Source organism: Petromyzon marinus, chromosome 19 (genome assembly GCF_048934315.1).
Source record: "Petromyzon marinus isolate PM22_M1 ecotype Great Lakes invasive population chromosome 19, UKy_Petmar_22M1.pri1.0, whole genome shotgun sequence".
Lineage (NCBI taxonomy): Eukaryota > Metazoa > Chordata > Hyperoartia > Petromyzontiformes > Petromyzontidae > Petromyzon > Petromyzon marinus.
Window position 1 is genome coordinate 1,137,727 of NC_133685.1, and position 19,296 is coordinate 1,157,022.

At 47.7% G+C, this 19,296-nt stretch overlaps 1 protein-coding gene across 1 annotated transcript in view; it reads left to right on the forward strand.

The window, feature by feature from the left end:
- The window catches only part of LOC116943958 (beta-galactosidase-like), a 20,302-nt gene continuing 1,006 nt past the window's right edge, over positions 1–19,296 (forward strand). The window contains exons 1-15 of the mRNA XM_032957343.2: positions 1–480; positions 2,012–2,175; positions 4,080–4,230; positions 4,921–4,981; positions 5,152–5,246; positions 5,660–5,840; positions 6,330–6,388; positions 6,961–7,082; positions 7,510–7,550; positions 7,827–7,939; positions 8,933–9,007; positions 9,831–9,920; positions 12,022–12,135; positions 13,082–13,213; positions 13,610–13,843. Of these exons, the coding sequence (XP_032813234.1) occupies positions 349–480; positions 2,012–2,175; positions 4,080–4,230; positions 4,921–4,981; positions 5,152–5,246; positions 5,660–5,840; positions 6,330–6,388; positions 6,961–7,082; positions 7,510–7,550; positions 7,827–7,939; positions 8,933–9,007; positions 9,831–9,920; positions 12,022–12,135; positions 13,082–13,213; positions 13,610–13,843 (1,764 nt within the window). The 5' untranslated portion in view covers positions 1–348. The remainder of the gene's footprint in view (positions 481–2,011; positions 2,176–4,079; positions 4,231–4,920; positions 4,982–5,151; positions 5,247–5,659; positions 5,841–6,329; positions 6,389–6,960; positions 7,083–7,509; positions 7,551–7,826; positions 7,940–8,932; positions 9,008–9,830; positions 9,921–12,021; positions 12,136–13,081; positions 13,214–13,609; positions 13,844–19,296) is intronic.

Genomic DNA, 19,296 nt, shown 5'->3' on the forward strand with positions numbered 1-19,296 from the left:
GCGGTCACGTTACTTCGCGGGAACCCGGACAGAGCGGAGGAAGGAGTCACGTGACAAGTAATCGATGTCTAACAATTGCAAAAATTCTATTGCAATCGACTCGATTACTCTATTTTACCATTGCGCCGCACGTCTATTGCACGATCTTACAGCGTCTCGTAAGCTTTAACACGACGCGGTCGACATCTCGTGAAACCCAATTGGAAACAATAAACTGTATCTGTATAGAAACAAAAAACAAAACCCGAATTCAATTGTGTAGCTGCACGCGGGAATCGATGCGGGCATTGACTGGGATCATCTAATCGAAGAATCACGGTGGGGGTGCGCGTGGTCTCGGCGTTGGCGATGGAGGCTGCGCCGGCTGCTCCGTGTCCCGCCCGGAGGTCGCGGCGAGCCCGCGGGCTCGCGGCGGCTCCCGGGGTCTCCGCCCTCCTCTTCGCCGCCTCGGCCCTCGCCGCCTGCGCTCCCGCCGCTGCGGTAAATGCCGCGGCGACGCCTCGCGTTGAACTGTTGTTGTTCGTTGTGACGGGAGGAGCGGTGGGCGCAGTGGTTAGCGCGCTACAGCTGCGGAGTAAACCGGCCACAACCGGAGTTCGATTCTCGGTCACGGTGATATCTGAACCGGGCCCAGGTCATCACTCTCCTTCACCAACTGGCAGTGACCAGCGTGGTGAAGTATGGTCAACCCCCCACCCCCTCGCACATTTCCTGATAAGGAAGACGCTGCGCCATGTACTCGTCACAACCTCCTTCCAGAAGTAATAAGTCACGTGGGACGTGCGGTGGTTATCTGACCATACTTCACTACGCTGGTCAGTGCGGGTTGGTGAATGTGGGAGCATAGAAGTGCTGTACAGCATAACTATTACTCGTTGGTTCTTTCGGTAAAGTCACGTAGAAAGAAAATAAATTAAATAATAGAATACGACGTTTTGATTGCAACACAAGCAACCATAATCAGATACAAATGAATGAGAAAACAAACTTAGTAAACTTGGAAATATAATGCAATACAACACAGAGAGTCGGATAACATAACAGTCAACACCCCACCAGGTTGATTACGTTCTTCCAAAGATTGCTAGATTTGAGAGACAAAACACAGACACGGAGACAAACAGAGAGAGACACACAAGCAGAGACACACAGAGACAGAGACAAACAGAGACACACAGAGGCACACAGACACACAAGCAGAGAGAGACTCAGACAGAGACAAACAGAGACAGACACAGAGGCACACAGACAGACACACAAGCAGAGAGACTCACACAGAGACACAAAGACACACACAGAGGCACACAGACACAAGCAGAGAGAGAGACTCACACAGAGACAGAGAGAGATACACACATAGGCAGCTATGGGCAGTAATTCCACACAACTCTCCGTGCTTTTTTGTTTAGAAGTCTGACGTGACCCCTGCAAGGGAGCAGCTGCTACTGGTGTTGGTTGGTAGTGGTGGTGTTGGGTAGTGGTGGTGGGTAGTTGTGGTGGTTGATGGTGGTTGGTGGTAGTGGTGGTTGGTGGTAGTGGTGGTGGTTTGTAATAGGCGATGATCCGAGCTGTCCGCTGTGGCAGAGCTGTGGATCTGGCTGAAGGAAGGAAGCGACGGCACAGTCGTGGGTGGCATTTGTGTCACTTGCCACGTTGCCTATTTGATGTTGAGGCATCGTGCGTTTGTGGAGTTGTTGTATTCTGACAAGAGTCTACACCGTGCTTTAAATAACGTGGCTTTGTGTGTGCCACGTCCCGCATATAACGCGGGGGGCGGGGGGGGGTGTAATTATGATCAAGAAAAATCGATAACCTGGGGACACCCCAACTAGAAATTAGCCAGCACGTCATCAATTTGTGGACACAGTCTCTCGCACAGTCAGAGCTTAAATCGCCAGCCGTGCCCGGCTCCTCCGGCAGACGACAGTGGCGGCACGTGAGGCATCGCCCGTCCCATTAGCCCCGGCCGTTTGAGGACTCTAGCCGTACGTGTCTGATCTTGAACCCGCAGGGCAGCCGCTCGTTCTCCATAGACCGGGAGCGCGACACGTTCCTGCTGGACGGACAGCCCTTTCGCTACATCTCGGGCAGTGTCCACTACTCCCGCGTGCCGCCCGCCTACTGGAAGGACCGGCTCCTCAAGATGTACATGGCGGGGTTGAACGCGGTGCAGACGTGAGTACAGGGCCGCCCGCCCCCTCTCTAGCGGCACGTCCTCACCACGCGGCGACATGGCCCAGCGGTAGCCTCTTGTCGCAGGGGTTCACGCCCGGCGGCCATCCTGGTTAACGCTGCGGGTTTATTTACCGTCGTAGACACGCACCCGCCCTCTGCTTCACGGGGGGGGGGAGTGTAGGCCACGTCTGCTGGCGTAGTGGCCCAAACATACTCGCAACATTGTTAAACCACGACGACGATGATGCCTCCCTATGCGTGGATTCTGTGACGTTTTCTGACGTGCATTTGTCCTCTGAAGTGTTTAATTCGCGATAAACGCAAGACCGTTCAAGATCTCGCGAGGACGCACATCGCAGCGTCGCTGTAACTCTAAGCAGTCGTCTCTCAATGCTGCTTGTGCACTTTTCGTTTCGCATTGCAGTCTCACTTGCCAGTGTCCACCTTTCTGATCAATATGTCGTGGCAGGTGAGATGCACACTGGTTAAACTCTTCCTTCTTTAGGCATATCTACACACTGTTTAGAAGGAGGGAAGGAAAAACCCGACTGCTTGTTATAAATAATCACAAAACCGATTGCGCTAACTGCACATCACGTGCAAGTGTTTAACTGCGGCAGCAAAGGTGTTTACGCTTTGGAATAGGTGACACATTTAGTTCTGCTTTCGGCGAGTCCTTTCAACGACGAGTCCTCTCAACGTAGGGCTCTTCGAGTCCGTCATGTGACCGCACCTTGAGTGTTGGCGCCTGTTTGTGGTTGAGAGTCGCCACTGGGACTTGCACAACAGTGGGCGTGTTTATTATTTTTTATCTTGTGACTTGACGGATACAGGATTTGCAATCGGTCATATATTGAAATATTGAATGCACGTTAACTTTTTACGCAAGTTGGAGTATGTTCGTTGAACTTCTTTCGCACCGTACGTAGCCAGCCGTGCTCATCGGAGGTGCGGCGGAAGGACAAGAAACTGAACACAAAAATCAGTACCGAAGAAATTAGTTTTTAATCTCGATTTTAAATTGTAAAGCTCCAGTGGCTTCCAAATATCGGAGTTGTATTCAGGTTCGAGTTGTATTCAGAATTGTAAAATATTATGATCATGCATTCATTCGTTCATTCCTGCAATTTGTCTGGAATGTAAAGATACACCAACGTAGACCGTGTGAAATGAGATATGAAGCATGTCATGCAGGAGTACCGGTTAATCTGTGATTCTTGTTTCCACGTGATTTAAGAATGCACGCAGCCCTTTGTCAATCCACTACTGGATGAGGGTCTCCCCCCCCCCGCCATGCTGTGTTGGTCATGGGTGTTGTTTGACCATACTTCACCACGCTGGTCAGTGTGGGTCGATAATGGGGGAGGTGGGGTGGTGAGAGGGGGGCCTCGATGGGTTCAACTCTTCCCGGGAATCGAACTCAGACGGCGGGGTTCGTGGCGCAGTGCGCCAACCACCGCTTCACCACTCCCCCCTCCTTCCGGCATGCTTACGAGTCTGCTACGTGCCGGACACCACGCCACAACAAGGCTAGGGGTACTGTTTGTGATCAACTTCAAATTTGTCTTCTCGTGATGGAATGTGTTCTGTTTTGACATCGAGGCCATCATCAAGTGGAGTGTGTCTTGTGCTGCGAAGCCAGTTACCTGGGTTCGATTCCTGGTCAAGATTTAACATCGGTGGCAAGTGATATCAGAACAGGCTTTGGGTCTCCTGTCAGTCGACTCGGCCTTAAATTTAGCACGCTTAACCATCAGCTCTGGGGAGACTGGCGGCCGCGCGTGCTTCTGGCCGACACCACCCGCTGGTGCGCCGTGTCGGCCTTAATAGGTGTTCACTAATAGCACTTTACCAACAATCTGTTGGAGGTTACACGGTGGATCTTTGTCTCTTGTGTGCCGCAGCTACATTCCCTGGAACTTCCACGAGGCGGCTCCGGGGGTGTACGACTTCTCCCACGAGCGCGACGTCTTCCGGTTCCTGCAGCTGGCAAACGACACGGGCCTCCTGGTGGTGCTGCGCCCTGGACCCTACGTCTGTGGAGAGTGGGAGATGGTACGGAGATGCGTGTGCGTGTGTGCGTGTGCATGGGGAGCGGCGATCCGAGTACGATTTTCGCTCACGGCCACCAATACCGGTGACGATTATCCGAACCGGTTCTAGGCGTCCCCTAGGTCGATTCAGTCTCAAATTAGTATCTGCTGCGATGTGTGAACATCGCCACTCGGGAGCGTGGTGCTGGCCACCCACCTGCTTGAGTGCCGTGTCGGCCTTCGTCGGTGCTGGCTAATAACACTTGCCCCAACAGTCTTTTAAGGCTGTATGGGGGATCTTTGTCTTTGTACATGGACAGTTGTTTGCTGCTTGAGTGCTGTGTCGGCCTTCATCGGTGCTGGCTAATAACACTTGCCCCAACAGTCTTTTAAGGCTGTATGGGGGATCTTTGTCTTTGTACATGGACAGTTGTTTGCAGCACTGTGCGATAACCACTGCACTACCGCGCCCCATAAACACACATGGGACACGCACGTACAAACAGACAGAGGTTGTCTAATTTGGTTGGTGCTCTCTGCGTCTCGTGGGGCTATTTTGCAATCATCGGACGTGTGCTGCTCGTAACCACCGAACAGAGGGGAGCTGTAAACGTAGACAGACCATGGTGGGTCGCAAGGACTGGAGTTGGAGGACCCTGTCCTGGAGTGCACGCCAGACACACACACGGAGTCGTGCGTGGTGTCTCTCCAGGGTGGGCTGCCTTCGTGGCTGCTTCAGAAACCGACGATCGCTCTGCGGACCTCCGATCCCGGTGAGCGTTCTCTCAGCACCCGCACGGGACGCGGTTACCCCCCCTTCACATTTTTTGTCTTTTGACGGCTGACAGTTTTCACGTTTGCCTGCAGACGCTACAAAAGCCCGTGCTCGTTGTGTTTGCTGGTGCTGTCGGGGTACCCATGATTGTGCCGTGTGGCTTCGCAGACTACATGGCAGCGGTGGAGCGGTGGATGGGCGTTCTCCTTCCCAAACTAAAACCCTTCCTGTACCAGAACGGCGGGCCGATCATCACCGTGCAGGTAAACCTCATGTTCGGGACTCGTGCCAGCTGCCTTGTGAGCCTCCTGCTGACCACCACGTGGTCCTGCGGCCCTGGCCACGAGTTTTCTGAATGGTGGTCGCCCATCCAAGCATTGTCTTGGCTCAAGCCTGCTTAGCATCTGAGATCTGACAAAATCGAGCGTCTTCCCGGCGATTTGGACAAAGGCTACCCATCACACCCATCATCACGAGCCATTGTCTATCCACTGCTGGGTGAAGGCCGCATACCATCCCTCAGGGTCAAAATGTCGCTTCCATGTGTCTCACTCCCTGCACAACCACGTGATCTCATTGCTCCATCTCCACAGCAGTCGCCCCCCCCCCGTGGACGTGTTCTCTCTCCCTCGGCCGCCGCTCCGGCGCGATGAGCTATGTCTGCGTCCGCGCGTAGGTGGAGAACGAGTATGGCAGCTACTACGCGTGCGACTACAACTACCTCCGCGCGCTGGCGGCGCTGTTCTCAGGCCACCTGGGCGAGGAGACGGTGCTCTTCACTACGGACGGCGCCGGGACCTCCTATCTCAAGTGCGGGACCCTGCAGAACATCTACGCCACCGTCGACTTCGGCCCCGGTAACGCGAGGCCTCGGCAACTCTGGGGGCCCCCGTCTTCTCGGCCACTACGTAGGGGGCGGGTAGAGGTGACCGCTGTGGGGATGAGAGGTCGGAGCACTGAGCTCGCCGCCGCTGAGATCCTGGGATCAAACTCCAAAACTTGGTGACGGTTTACCAAATCATGGAGGATGAGGTTTGCTGAAGCTCTACTTTCAGAAAAAGTTGTTTATATTCGTTTAATCCCGATGGTGCTGTCAGTGTCTTGTCTAGAGAGGTAGTCTTCATTAGTTCTCTCAGTGCAGTGCGTCTCTCTGTGTTGGAGCAGTGTAACCGTGGAAGTAGCGATAGACGAGAGATAAGGAGGTGACTGACTGCCTGCGAGCGAGTGCCCGGAGTGAACCGGTTGAATGCTGCGTCGCCAGTCGACCCGACCGCGCTGCGTTGAACTCCACGTGGTGGAGGGTGAAGTGCCTCGCTGATGATCCGTGTGTTTCGTGGTGGTGACAGGAGCGAACCTGACTCAGGCTTTTGGGGCCCAGAGGACGTGCGAGAAGACGGGACCCCTGGTAATTGCCTGGCACTGTCGGCCTCCACGTCTTGCTGCTAAGTCAGCACAGCATGGCCTGGTAGAGTCATGAGGACACTTGACTTATTATCCGAGCTTCTATGCTGCTGTCAATATAAAATAATAGGGTGGTGGTGGATACCTGGGATTTTACTCACCACTGATATTAGCCACGACCAGGAATTTAACTTGGGTCGCTGGGTTCACAGTACACACACAAACCTTCCGTCAGTCCACTCGCTGCTGGTCGAGAACCTCCCCATGTCTCGTGGGTCATGGACGCTATTGGATCATATTTTACCACGTGGGTTCCTACGGGTCGTTGAAGGCCAGAAACGTAGATGTGAGAGCTAAGAAGGGCTTTACAATGGTACAATGGGTTTTTGCTTCCCTGCCAACAGCTGCCCACCGTTGACCCCCCCCCGACCGGGCCGGGTGCTTCCGGGGTGTTTTGTCCACGCCCCCCGGTCCCCGTGAGATCCCCTCGCGCACGGTCGCAGTGGCTCGACACGCGGCTTCGCGTTCACGACGATCGCAGTTCTAATTGCGTCCGCGCGGTCCTGTGAACGCAAGGTGAACTCGGAGTTCTACACGGGCTGGTTGGACAACTGGAGACACCCCCACGCCACCGTCTCCAAGGAGGCCGTGGCCAAGACGCTGGATGAGATGCTGGCCATGAACGCCAACGTCAACATGTGAGTGCCTTCGTGCCCCACCCCGAGTAGGAGCCGGGGAACGGAGCAGGGGTCGGCATCCTGCGTCCCGTGGAGCCCCTCGCGGTGGCCTGGTCTCAGTGTGTCTAGGGGCGATGCGTGGGGTCGTGGTGAGCGTGTTAGCACGATGCCAAGTTTGCCGCCCACTGAGGTGAAGGATGGCCGCTCGTGTGGCCCACCGACTCGTCTGGGTTTGACAACACTGGAATAGACCGAAGTAGGTGGCACGTGACGAGTAGTCGCAGCCATCGCGAAAGTAATGCTGGATGTGGTCTGCCAGACGCATGAATATTTCTGGGTCACGACTCGAACAGACCTCGCTGTGAATGCTTTGCTGCCGGTGAGACGCATGGACTTAACGCGGGCGTGCCTGTGTGTGCGTGTGTGTGTGGGTGGTGGTGTTTTCCAGGTACATGTTTGAAGGAGGTACCAACTTTGCCTACTGGAATGGTGAGCCATCGAGACAACCCGTCGCATATACTCACACGTACAGCTCAGCCATCGTGGTTATGATCGGTCGAAATATAATCTTAAGGAGTTGACTTGCACTGAAAATAATAATAATAATAATATATTATTATTATTTACCAATGGTGACGACCTGGGAAGGCCTTCATCGTGCAGTCGTGGGTTCATCAGAGCGGACCGCGATGATGACGATGGTGCTGGTGAGCTAGCGGAAGACCGGCCACGTCACGAGTGTGCTGCGTCCGTGGATGTCCCCAGGCGCGAACGAGCCTTACTCACCGCAGCCCACGAGCTACGACTACGACGCTCCGCTCACGGAGGCTGGCGACCCCACGGACAAGTACTTCCTCATCCGCAGCGTCGTGAGCAAGGTGCCGCTCCCCCACCGCTGCCTCACGTGGAGGCGAACTCATATCCTTGATCTAGAGGGTCGGGGCCCAGAATGGTTGCCTCCGAGTTTGGCATGAAGAATTTGCACCAGGAGCAACTGGAATCGGTCATACTTAGCATCGTAGAATATTGAGAGGTGGCAGATGTGGAGCTTTATAAGTAGTATTTTAGGCTCCTCTTAATGTAATAATGTAAAACACTTTGTTAATCCACTGCTGGATGGAGGCTTGTCTATGCTGTGTTGATCTTGAAGGTTGTTTGACCGTGCCTTACCATGCTGGTTAGTGCACCTTGGTAAGGGAGACTCAGGACCGGTTCAGATACGACTTGTCACTGATGTTAGCCATGGTTAGGAATCAAACTCGGGTTGCTCGGTTGTATGTATGTATGTTGAACTTCTTTTGCACCGTACATAGCCAACCGTGCTAATCGGAGGTTCATAGGGCAGTGTGCTGTAACCCACTGCCTCCCCTCCCCAATATTTTTTTAGTTAAATAGTTGGAATGGCATTTTTGTTACCTATCACGGCTTTTAAATGGCAGAGAAAAAAGTAAGCGTGTGAGTAGGCGTGTAGTTATTGAGAGACGGGAAGCAATCCTTTAATAGATTTAAATCAATTCTTACAATCGCGCGTTACAACTTGCGTGCCAGAAAACACTTTCTATGGTTTAGGCAAATTATATGAAAATGAAATGCACGGTCAAGTTCCATTCTGTCAAACTATAACAAGACAGGACACACGAGACAGACAATACAAACCAGACAGGACAAAACGAAAAAAAAGCTGATGGATTGTTGAACCAACTCCTGACCCCCGAATCATCACAAAACGCTGTGTCGCGTGCAGGATGCATGGTTGATGGTACGAGCGATAACTCGCTTTATACAATAATTACTCGGGCTTAGTGAGGCTTTCTTGGATAAATAAATGTTATTATTGTAACTGCTGTCACCTGTCATCACCCCGGCCCCAGTATAACCGGATTCCGGAGGGACCCATTCCACCCCCCACGCCCAAGTACGCCTACGGAGCGGTTGCGCTAAACATGGTAACGTGAGCCCGTGTACCCACGCATTCACTCTCTTGCTGGCGTCTCTGCGGATTAAATGTCGACATTTTATTCTCTTGTGCAAGTCCGAAAGTCCTTCTGCCGCCGCAGCAGCGACTCGATGACGCGCTGAGATGACACGGTTCATTTTGTAAAATGCCATCGCGTCTCGTGGCGTACGAGAAGGGGTCGCAGTGTGAAAGACGCTTGCCAGTCGCGCAGATGGCCAAACTTATTTTCAGAGGTGGGAAATTGTTTTCCTACCAAGAATACAAGTCGGAAATAAGTTTCACAGATTAACAAGTAGGCTTTCGCGAACCAATGTTATCCATAATAGAGGGTTTTTTTTTGGTTGGATTGCACCACCAATTAGTAAGGTTTATCACATAAACAAAACATGCCAGTTTATGACGAGTACATGAATGGATTGCACGATTCTCAATTTTATATTCATGAAAAGTCTCAAAAATTATCTAGACATGCATGACATGTGGTGGCTATATAATAAATATTTGGGGTGGAGGAGGCAGTGCAACTGCCCTGATTGTTCCCCCCCCGCCCGCCCTCCCCCCCGCCCATCCCTGGTTGTGCCTCTGCTGCTTGTGTCACCTCCCCATTCTGTGCACGGGTACTGCAGTTGGGGAAGTGAGAGTTTCACTTTGGGTCTTACAAAGCTTCGCATCATTCACTTTCATGAATAAATCGTTTACACTCGCCGTGCTTGTCTCGGTGCAACATGCGGATGCCGTGGAGTTGTGGGGCGACTGCAGCGTGCGATGCTAAGCCTGTGCTTTGTGTACGTGCTGTGCGTGTGCTGAACAAGGCGGGCACGGTGACCGACTTCTTGGGAAGGCTGGCCACATCTCCGCCCGTAAAGAGCATGTTCCCTCTCACGTTTGAGCAGATGAAGCAGGTGAGAGCGGCGTCTCTGACGGCCGTGGACGTTTGTCGCCATCTACACATAGCGCGTTAGTTGCCTGCGCGCCCGTTGTTGTTGGTTAGGCCTTGTGTTCACGCAAGCAGTGGGACGCTCAGTCGATCAGGTCAGCTAATTGACAAAATTGTAATTGATTACCGTTATTTTGATCGATTACTCGGACTCTCAAAATTGTGCGGCTGCCCTGACGAAGCTACGTCCGGCGTGACGCGGATGATGATGTCATCCACGCCCCGCCCATTACCTACTGCCCAGTGGCACACATGGGAATGGAGGTGAGACTTTTTTTCCCCAAACTCTTTTCTTGCTATATACTTAGCTCTTTCGGTAAAGTCACGTTGAAGGGAAACAATAAAATAATAAAATATATGTAAAACAATAAAAATTCTCACGACGTTTCGACCATAACACAAACGGTCGTCATCAGGTGTGTCGGTTTGAATTAATTTATTTATTTTTAAACGATGACACTTTTGTCATCTGACCACATGGCCGGCCTGCTCTAGACCAATTCTTCGACCACATCAATTCCATACACCCAGCCATCAGATTTACCATGTAAGTCGGAAAAGATGGCAAGCTACCTTTTTTGGATGTCCTAATAAAAAAGAGACCTGATGGTTCAATGAGCCACTCTGTCTACAGGAAAGCTACTCATACGGATGCTTATCTGAAACCGGATTCTCACCACCATCCATCACAGAAGAATTCTCTCATCAAGACTCTGCACCATAGAGCCCAATGCATATCCGACCAGGAACACATAGGCAGTGAACTCAAGCACGTACACCAAGCTCTTAAGGCTAATGGTTACTCCGCCTATACAATCCGCAAAGCTATCACTCAAACCATGAAGAAGGACCCTCTTTAGGAGCCTTTCAAAACTATCACTTTACCCTACATTGCGGGGATCACAAAAAAGATCTCCAAAATCTTGAATAAACACAAGATCCAGGTCCGTTTCAACACATTACATAAAATCCGTGATCTGGTTCCGTCTGTAAAAGATGTGATTCCGGACATACAGTACCCCGGTGTCTACAAACTAAGTTGCCTCTGTGGTAGTAGTTACATTGGAGAAACCAAACGCCATGTCTCGGACCGCATTCGTGAACACAAAGCAGACCTTAAACACGGTAGGACCAACACCTCAGCCGTGGTAGATCATTGTTATAATTCAGTAGGCTCACATGACATTGACTTTTCCAAGACAGAGGTTCTTTGTAAGCCATCTGGCTACCATGAGAGATTCGTTCATGAGGCTATCCACATATACAAGAACAGAGACAATTTCAACCGAGAAGATGGATTCTGGCTTAGCAATCATTGGAAAGATTTTATTAACCATTTCAGGTCTTAATTGATTGTTCACACTTACAGTGGCTTTCAGACAGCATACATTAATTTTTCGTCTCCCCCCTCCTCTTTTCAGAACATAGATGGACTAGTCCTTCTAAATAAACTGCCAAATCGCTGCGCGTGGCGCTGACGTGTTTTTAATAAATAAAGACACCGTAATAAATAAATAAATTATTGCAAACCGACACACCGGATGATGACAATTTGTGTTATGGTCGAAACGTCGTGAGAATTTTTATTGTTTTATGTATATTTTATTATTTTATTGTTTCCCTTCAACGTGACTTTACCGAAAGAGCTAAGAATATGAATTATTGCAGTCACGAAAGCTTTAAATCAAAATTAGTTTTCTTGCTATTCGATTAGTCGAGTAATTGAACCGATGATATCACTGCAGCAATTGATTACATTGTTAACAATTCTTGTGTGCTGATAGTTGCATGTTTGTGTTGAGTGTGTGTGCCCGTCAAAGCACGTGTGTTTGTATGTGTTTGTATTTTTGCACGTGTGTGTGCATGACATTGGGCAGGCCAAGCGAGTCAGACAGGTCCAGGATATCTTGAGTGGTGTGGGTGTTTCTTCTCCCACGAAGGCCCTCTTTATTCCTGCTTGTGTGTGTGTGTGTGTCAGCTGGTGAGTGTGAGTTCATATCTTGGATGGGGCCGATAAAATAAGTAAAAATAAGTACCACTTTGTGTGTGCACTGGTCGCTCTCTAGAGTTTTGGCTTCATGCTGTACCGCACGGCGCTGCCGGTGGACTGTCCAACTCCGACGCCACTGCTTTCCCCGCTCAATGGCGTGCACGACCGCGGATATGTAACACTGGACGGGGTGAGCGCCCGCACCTCGCTCACTCACTCGCTCGCTTGCTCGCTCACGCTCCTGTCTGAATGCGTCGACATGCACAGTATGTCAACAAAGTAGGGGCTGTGCCATTCACGTATAAATTGTTTGTTTAGCTTGACAGGGGAGTTTTAAATAAGTAATTTCAAGGTCATGTTTTTTAAATCAATAAACCTCACTGCTTATGAACCTTAAATACTGCCAACTGTATGTTCTGCCGTGTGCCAACGCGATGTTAGTTCTGCCGTGTGCCAACGTGATATTAGTTCTGGTGTGTGCCAATGTGATATTAGTTCTGTTGTGTACCAACTCGATGTTAGTTCTGCCGTGTGCCAACGCGATATTAGTTCTGCCCTGTGCCAACGCGATGTTAGTTCTGGTGTGTGCCAACTCAATGTTAGTTCTGCCGTGTGCCAACGCGATATTAGTTCTGCCGTGTGCCAACGTGATATTAGTTCTGGTGTGTGCCAACGTGATATTAGTTCTGTTGTGTACCAACTCGATGTTAGTTCTGCCGTGTGCCAACGCGATATTAGTTCTGCCGTGTGCCAACGTGATGTTAGTTCTGGTGTGTGCCAACTCGGTGTTAGTTCTGCCGTGTGCCAACTCGATGTTAGTTCTGCCGTGTGCCAACGTGATATTAGTTCTGTCGTGTGCCAACGTGATATTAGTTCTGCTGTGTGCCAACGTGATGTTAGTTCTGCCGTGTGCCAACTCGGTGTTAGTTCTGCCGTGTGCCAACGTGATGTTAGTTCTGGTGTGTGCCAACGTGATATTAGTTCTGCTGCGTGCCATTTCGATGTTAGTTCTGGTGTGTGCCAACTCGGTGTTAGTTCTGCCGTGTGCCAACGTGATGTTAGTTCTGGTGTGTGCCAACGTGATATTAGTTCTGCTGCGTGCCATTTCGATGTTAGTTCTGCCGTGTGCCACGCAGGTGCCGCTGGGCGTCCTGCAGCGCAACAATGCGAGCGGCGTCAATGTGACCGGCAAGGCCGGGTCGCGGCTCGACATCCTTGTGGAAAACATGGGCCGGATCAACTATGGGCGTCATATCAATGACTTCAAGGCAATTTCTGTCCTCTCAGCACTTGAAACGTTTACGCATTGCGTGCGCTCGGTCACACGCGCACGTAGCACTTGCGCACGCAAGGTGTACGCATGCACACAAATAGATACCAGTGTAGGGATTATTCGTGCTGCTCTAAAGTATAAATATTTTGATTGTCAAAGCAATTTTCTGTTTCTGTAATTTTACAATGTGGAATTGCCTCTCTTTGTCTCTTTTCTCAAGTTCTTTAACCTTCGACGCAAGGTACACATTAACTTGGATCCATTGCAAACTTTAATAACGCCTTTTGGTTCTGGACGGTGTGACCGTGACCACTTGAAAATTGTGACTATTTTTACTAAACATGACAAGAGTGTGTTTCTGCCGCCTCCGCTACTTCTGCCGCTACTGCAGGGCCTCACAGACAATCTGACGCTGGGCCTCACACCGATTGTCAACTGGACCATCTACTCCCTGGACGTTGACGGTGCGGTGGCCAGCGGGGCCGTGCAGCCTCTCCGGGGCCGTAGCGACGCTGCAGGAGGCCCTTCCGGCGGGCCCACTTTCTACACGGGCACTTTCAGCATCCCGTCCGGCCTGCCCGACCTGCCCATGGACACTTACCTTGAGCTTCCCGGATGGACCAAGGTAAGGGCTTAATTTTTTTTACCGATTTTCGACCAAAAATTACGTTTTTAGCAGGAAAAAATGTCAATATTTTCACAATTTGTATTGATTATATAACATATACTAGCCTATAGCCCGTCCAAGGACGGGTGTATTGCAGTTAATCTGAAATATTCAATCGAAAATAATGAGCTGCTCATGATTATTAATGTTGGGGTGGGGTTCACATGAGTGACGTCATCAGCTCATGATTATTGATGAGAGGGGGAGCGCCATGTGGAGTGACGTCACCGCTCATGATTATTAATGAGGGGGGAGTGCCTCACGTCATCCTCTCATGATTATTAATGAGGGGGTGGGGTTCACATGAGTGATGTCATCAGCTGATGATTATTGATGACGGGGGGGGAGGTACATGTGGAGTGACGTCACCGCTCATGATTATTAATGACGGGGGGTGCCCCATGTGGAGTGACGTCACTTTTCATGATTATTAATAGAGGGGGGGTGCCCCATGTGGAGTGACGTCACCGCTCATGATTATTAATGAGGGGGTGCCCCATGTGGAGTGACGTCACCGCTCATGATTATTAATGAGGGGGGGGTGTCCCATGTGGAGTGCCATCACTGCTCATGATTGTTAATGAGGGGGTGGTGCCCCATGTGGAGTGACGTCACCACTCATGATTATTAATGAGGGGGGGGGTGCCCCATGTGGAGGGACGTCACCGCTCATGATTATTAATGAGGGGGTGTGCCTCACGTCATCCTCTCATGATTATTAATGAGGGGGTGGGGTTCACATGAGTGATGTCATCAGCTGATGATTATTGATGAAGGGGGGGAGGTCCATGTGGAGTGACGTCACCGCTCATGATTATTAATGACGGGGGGGTGCCCCATGTGGAGTGACGTCACTTCTCATGATTATTAATGGAGGGAGGTGCCCCATGTGGAGTGACGTCACCGCTCATGATTATTAATGGGGGGCCGGGGGGGTGCCCCATGTGGAGTGACGTCACCGCTCATGATTATTAATAAGGGGGTGCCCCATGTGGAGTGACGTCACCGCTCATGATTATTAATGAGGGGGGGGTGTCCCATGTGGAGTGCCATCACTGCTCATGATTGTTAATGAGGGGGCGGTGCCCCATGTGGAGTGACGTCACCACTCATGATTATTAATGAGGGGGGGGTGCCCCATGTGGAGGGACGTCACCGCTCATGATTATTAATGAGGGGGTGTGCCTCACGTCATCCTCTCATGATTATTAATGAGGGGGGTGGTTGCTCCATGTGGAGTGCTGTCACCCGCTAATGGTTATTGGGAAGGGGTGTGGCAGGTGGAGTGACGTCATGTGCGGGACACAGACTTTTTTGGCTCTTTATATTCGTTGCGTTGGTTTCTTTATTAGCTTTGCTTTCCATAAAGGTGAAAATGCCGTTTTTAGCAGGAAAATGTCAATATTTTCACATTTTTATTGATTATATAACATATACTAGCCTACAGCCCGTCCAAGGACGGGTGTACTGCAGTTAATCTGAAATATTCAATAGAATATAATGACCCGCTCATGATTATTATTGTGGGGTGGGGTTCACATGAGTGACGTCATCAGCTCATGGTTATTGATGAGGGGGGGAGCTCCATGTGCAGTGACGTCACTGCTCATGATTATTAATGAGGGGGTGTGCCTCACGTCATCCTCTCATGATTATTAATGAGGGGGGTGGTTGCTCCATGTGGAGTGCCATCACCCGCTAATGGTTATTGGGGAGGGGTGTGGCATGTGGAGTGACGTCACGTGCGGGACACACAGACTTTTTTGGCTCTTTATATTCGTTGCGTTGATTTCTTCATTAGCTTTGCTTTCCATAAAGGTGAAAATGAAAGTTAATTTCCGTGAACAAATTTTTGTTTCCACTCCACCTTCATGCGGAGTGACGTCACCCGTTCATGATTATTATTGATGGGGGGCTGGTCGACGTGGAGTGACGTCACACACGTTACACAGACATTCTTGGCTCATTATATTAGTAATTTTACTACCAATTCTTGGTATTAAATCATTTTTTACTGAAAATACGAGTATAAATTTTCACCGATTTTGGACCAAAAACGACATAGGTTAGTATGCCGTTTTTAGCAAGAAAAACGATGTCAATATTTTCACATTTTTATTGATTATATGGCATATTTACTACCAATTCTTGGTATAAAATATTTTTTTTACTAAAAATACGAGTAGAAATTTTGATTGATTTTGGACCAAAAACGACATAGGTTAGTGACATTTTTTGCAAGAAAAACAATGTCAATATTTTCACATTTTTATTGATTATATAGCATATTTACTACCAATTCTTGGTATAAAATATTTATTTTTTACTAAAAATACGGGTAGAAATTTTGATCGGTTTTAGACCAAAAACAACATAGGTTAGTTGCCGTTTTTAGCCGAAAAATGTCAATATTTTCACATTTTTATTGATTATATAACATATACTCGCCTACAGCCCGTCCAAGGATGGGTGTTCTGCAGTTAATCTGAAATATTCAATGGAATATGATGACCCGCTCATGATTATTAATGTGGGGTGGGGTTCACATGAGTGACGTCATCAGCTCATGGTTATTGATGAGGGGGGGAGCTCCATGTGGAGTGATGTCACCGCACATGATTATTAATGAGGGGGGTGGTTGCTCCATGTGGAGTGACGTCACCGCTCATGATTATTAATGAGGGGGGTGCCCCATGTGGAGGGACGTCACCGCTCATGATTATTAATGAGGGGGGGTGTCCCATGTGGAGTGACGTCACCGCTCATGATTATTAATGAGGGGGGTAGTTGCTCTATGTGGAGTGCCGTCACCCGCTAATGGTTATTGGGGAGGGGTGTGGCATGTGGAGTGACGTCACGTGCGGGACACAGACTTTTTTGGTTCTTTATATTCGTTGCTGCGTTGATTTCTTTATTAGCTTTGCTTTCCATAAAGGTGAAAATGAAAGTTAATTTCCGTAAACAAATTTTTGTTTCCACTCCACCTTCATTAGGAAGTGACGTCACCCGTTCATGATTATTAATGATGGGGGGCTGGTCGACGTGGAGTGACGTCACACACATTACACAGACATTCTTTGCTCATTATATTAGTAATTTTACTACCAATTCTTGGTATAAAACATTTTTTTACTAAAAATCCGAGTATAAATTTTCACCGATTTTGGACCAAAAACGACATAGGTTAGTATGCCGTTTTTTGCAAGAAAAACGATGTCAATATTTTCACATTTTTATTGATTATATGGCATATTTACTACCAATTCTTGGTATAAAATATTTTTTAATAAAAGTACGAGTTGAAATTTTGATCGAATTTAGACCAAAAACAACATAGGTTAGTATGCCGTTTTTAGCAGGAAAATGTCAAAATGTTCACATTTTCATTGATTATATGGCATATTTACTACCAATTCTTGGTATAAAATATTTTTTTACTAAAAATACGAGTAGAAATTTTGATTGATTTTGGACCAAAAACGACAGGTTAGTATGCCATTTTTTGCAAGAAAAACGATGTCAATATTTTCACATTTTTATTGATTACATGGCATATTTACTACCAATTCTTGGTATAAAATATATTTTTTACTAAAAATACGATTAGAAATTTTCATCGATTTTAGACCAAAAACAACATAGGTTTTTTAGACCAAAAACAACATAGGTTAGTATGCCGTTTTTAGCAAGAAAAACGATGTCAATATTTTCACATTTTTATTGATTATATGGCATATTTACTACCAATTCTTGGTATACAATATTTTTTTTACTAAAGATACGAGTAGAAATTTTGATTGATTTTGGATCAAAAACAACATAGGTTAGTACGCCGTTTTTTGCAAGAAAAACGATGTCAATATTTTCACATTTTTATTGATGATATGGCATATTTACTACCAATTCTTGGTATAAAATATTTTTTTTTACTAAAAATACGAGTAGAAATTTCGATAGATTTTGGACCAAAAACGACATAGGTTAGTATGCCATTTTTGCAAGAAAAACGATGTTAGTATTTTCACATTTTTATTGATTATATGGCATATTTACTACCATTTCTTGCTATAAAATATTTTTTTACTAAAAATACGAGTAGTAATTTTGATTGATTTTGGACCAAAAACGACAGGTTAGTATGCCATTTTTTGCAAGAAAAACGATGTCAATATTTTCACATTTTTATTGATTACATGGCATATTTACTACCAATTCTTGGTATAAAATATTTTTTTTACTAAAAATACGAGTAGAAATTTTCATCGATTTTAGACCAAAAACAACATAGGTTAGTATGCCGTTTTGAGCAAGAAAAACGATGTCAATATTTTCACATTTGTATTGATGATATGGCATATTTACTACCAATTCTTGGTATAAAATATTTTTTTTTACTAAAAATACGAGTAGAAATTTCGATTGATTTTGGACCAAAAACGACATAGGTTAGTATGCCGTTTTGAGCAAGAAAAACGATGTCAATATTTTCACATTTTTATTGATTACATGGCATATTTACTACCAATTCTTGGTATAAAATATATTTTTTACTAAAAATACGAGTAGAAATTTTCATCGATTTTAGACCAAAAACAACATAGGTTAGTATGCCGTTTTGAGCAAGAAAAACGATGTCAATATTTTCACATTTTTATTGATGATATGGCATATTTACTACCAATTCTTGGTATAAAATATTTTTTTTACTAAAAATACGAGTAGTAATTTTGATTGATTTTGGACCAAAAACGACATAGGTTAGTATGCCGTTTTTAGCAGGAAAATGTCAATATTTTCACATTTTTATTGATTATATAACATATACTAGCCTACAGCCCATCCAAGGACGGGTGTACTGCAGTTAATCTGAAATATTCAATGGAATATAATGACCTGCTCATGATTATTAATGTGGGGTGGGGTTCACATGAGTGACGTCATCAGCTCATGGTTATTGATGAGGGGGGGAGCTCCATGTGGAGTGACGTCACCGCACATGATCATTAATGAGGGGGGTGGTTGCTCCATGTGGAGTTACGTCACCGCTCATGATTATTAATGAGGGGGGTGGTTGCTCCATGTGGAGTGACGTCACTGCTCATGATTAATGAGGGGGGTGCCCCATGTGGAGGGACGTCACCGCTCATGATTATTAATGAGGGGGTGTGCCTCACGTCATCCTCTCATGATTGTTAATGAGGGGGGTGGTTGCTCCATGTGAAGTGCCGTCACCCGCTAATGGTTATTGGGGAGGGGTGTGGCATGTGGAGTGACGTCACGTGCAGGACACAGACTTTTTTGGCTCTTTATATTCGTTGCTGCGTTGATTTCTTTATTCGCTTTGCTTTCCATAAAAGTGAAAATGTAAGTTAATTTGCGTAAACAAATTTTAGTTTCCACTCCACCTTCAT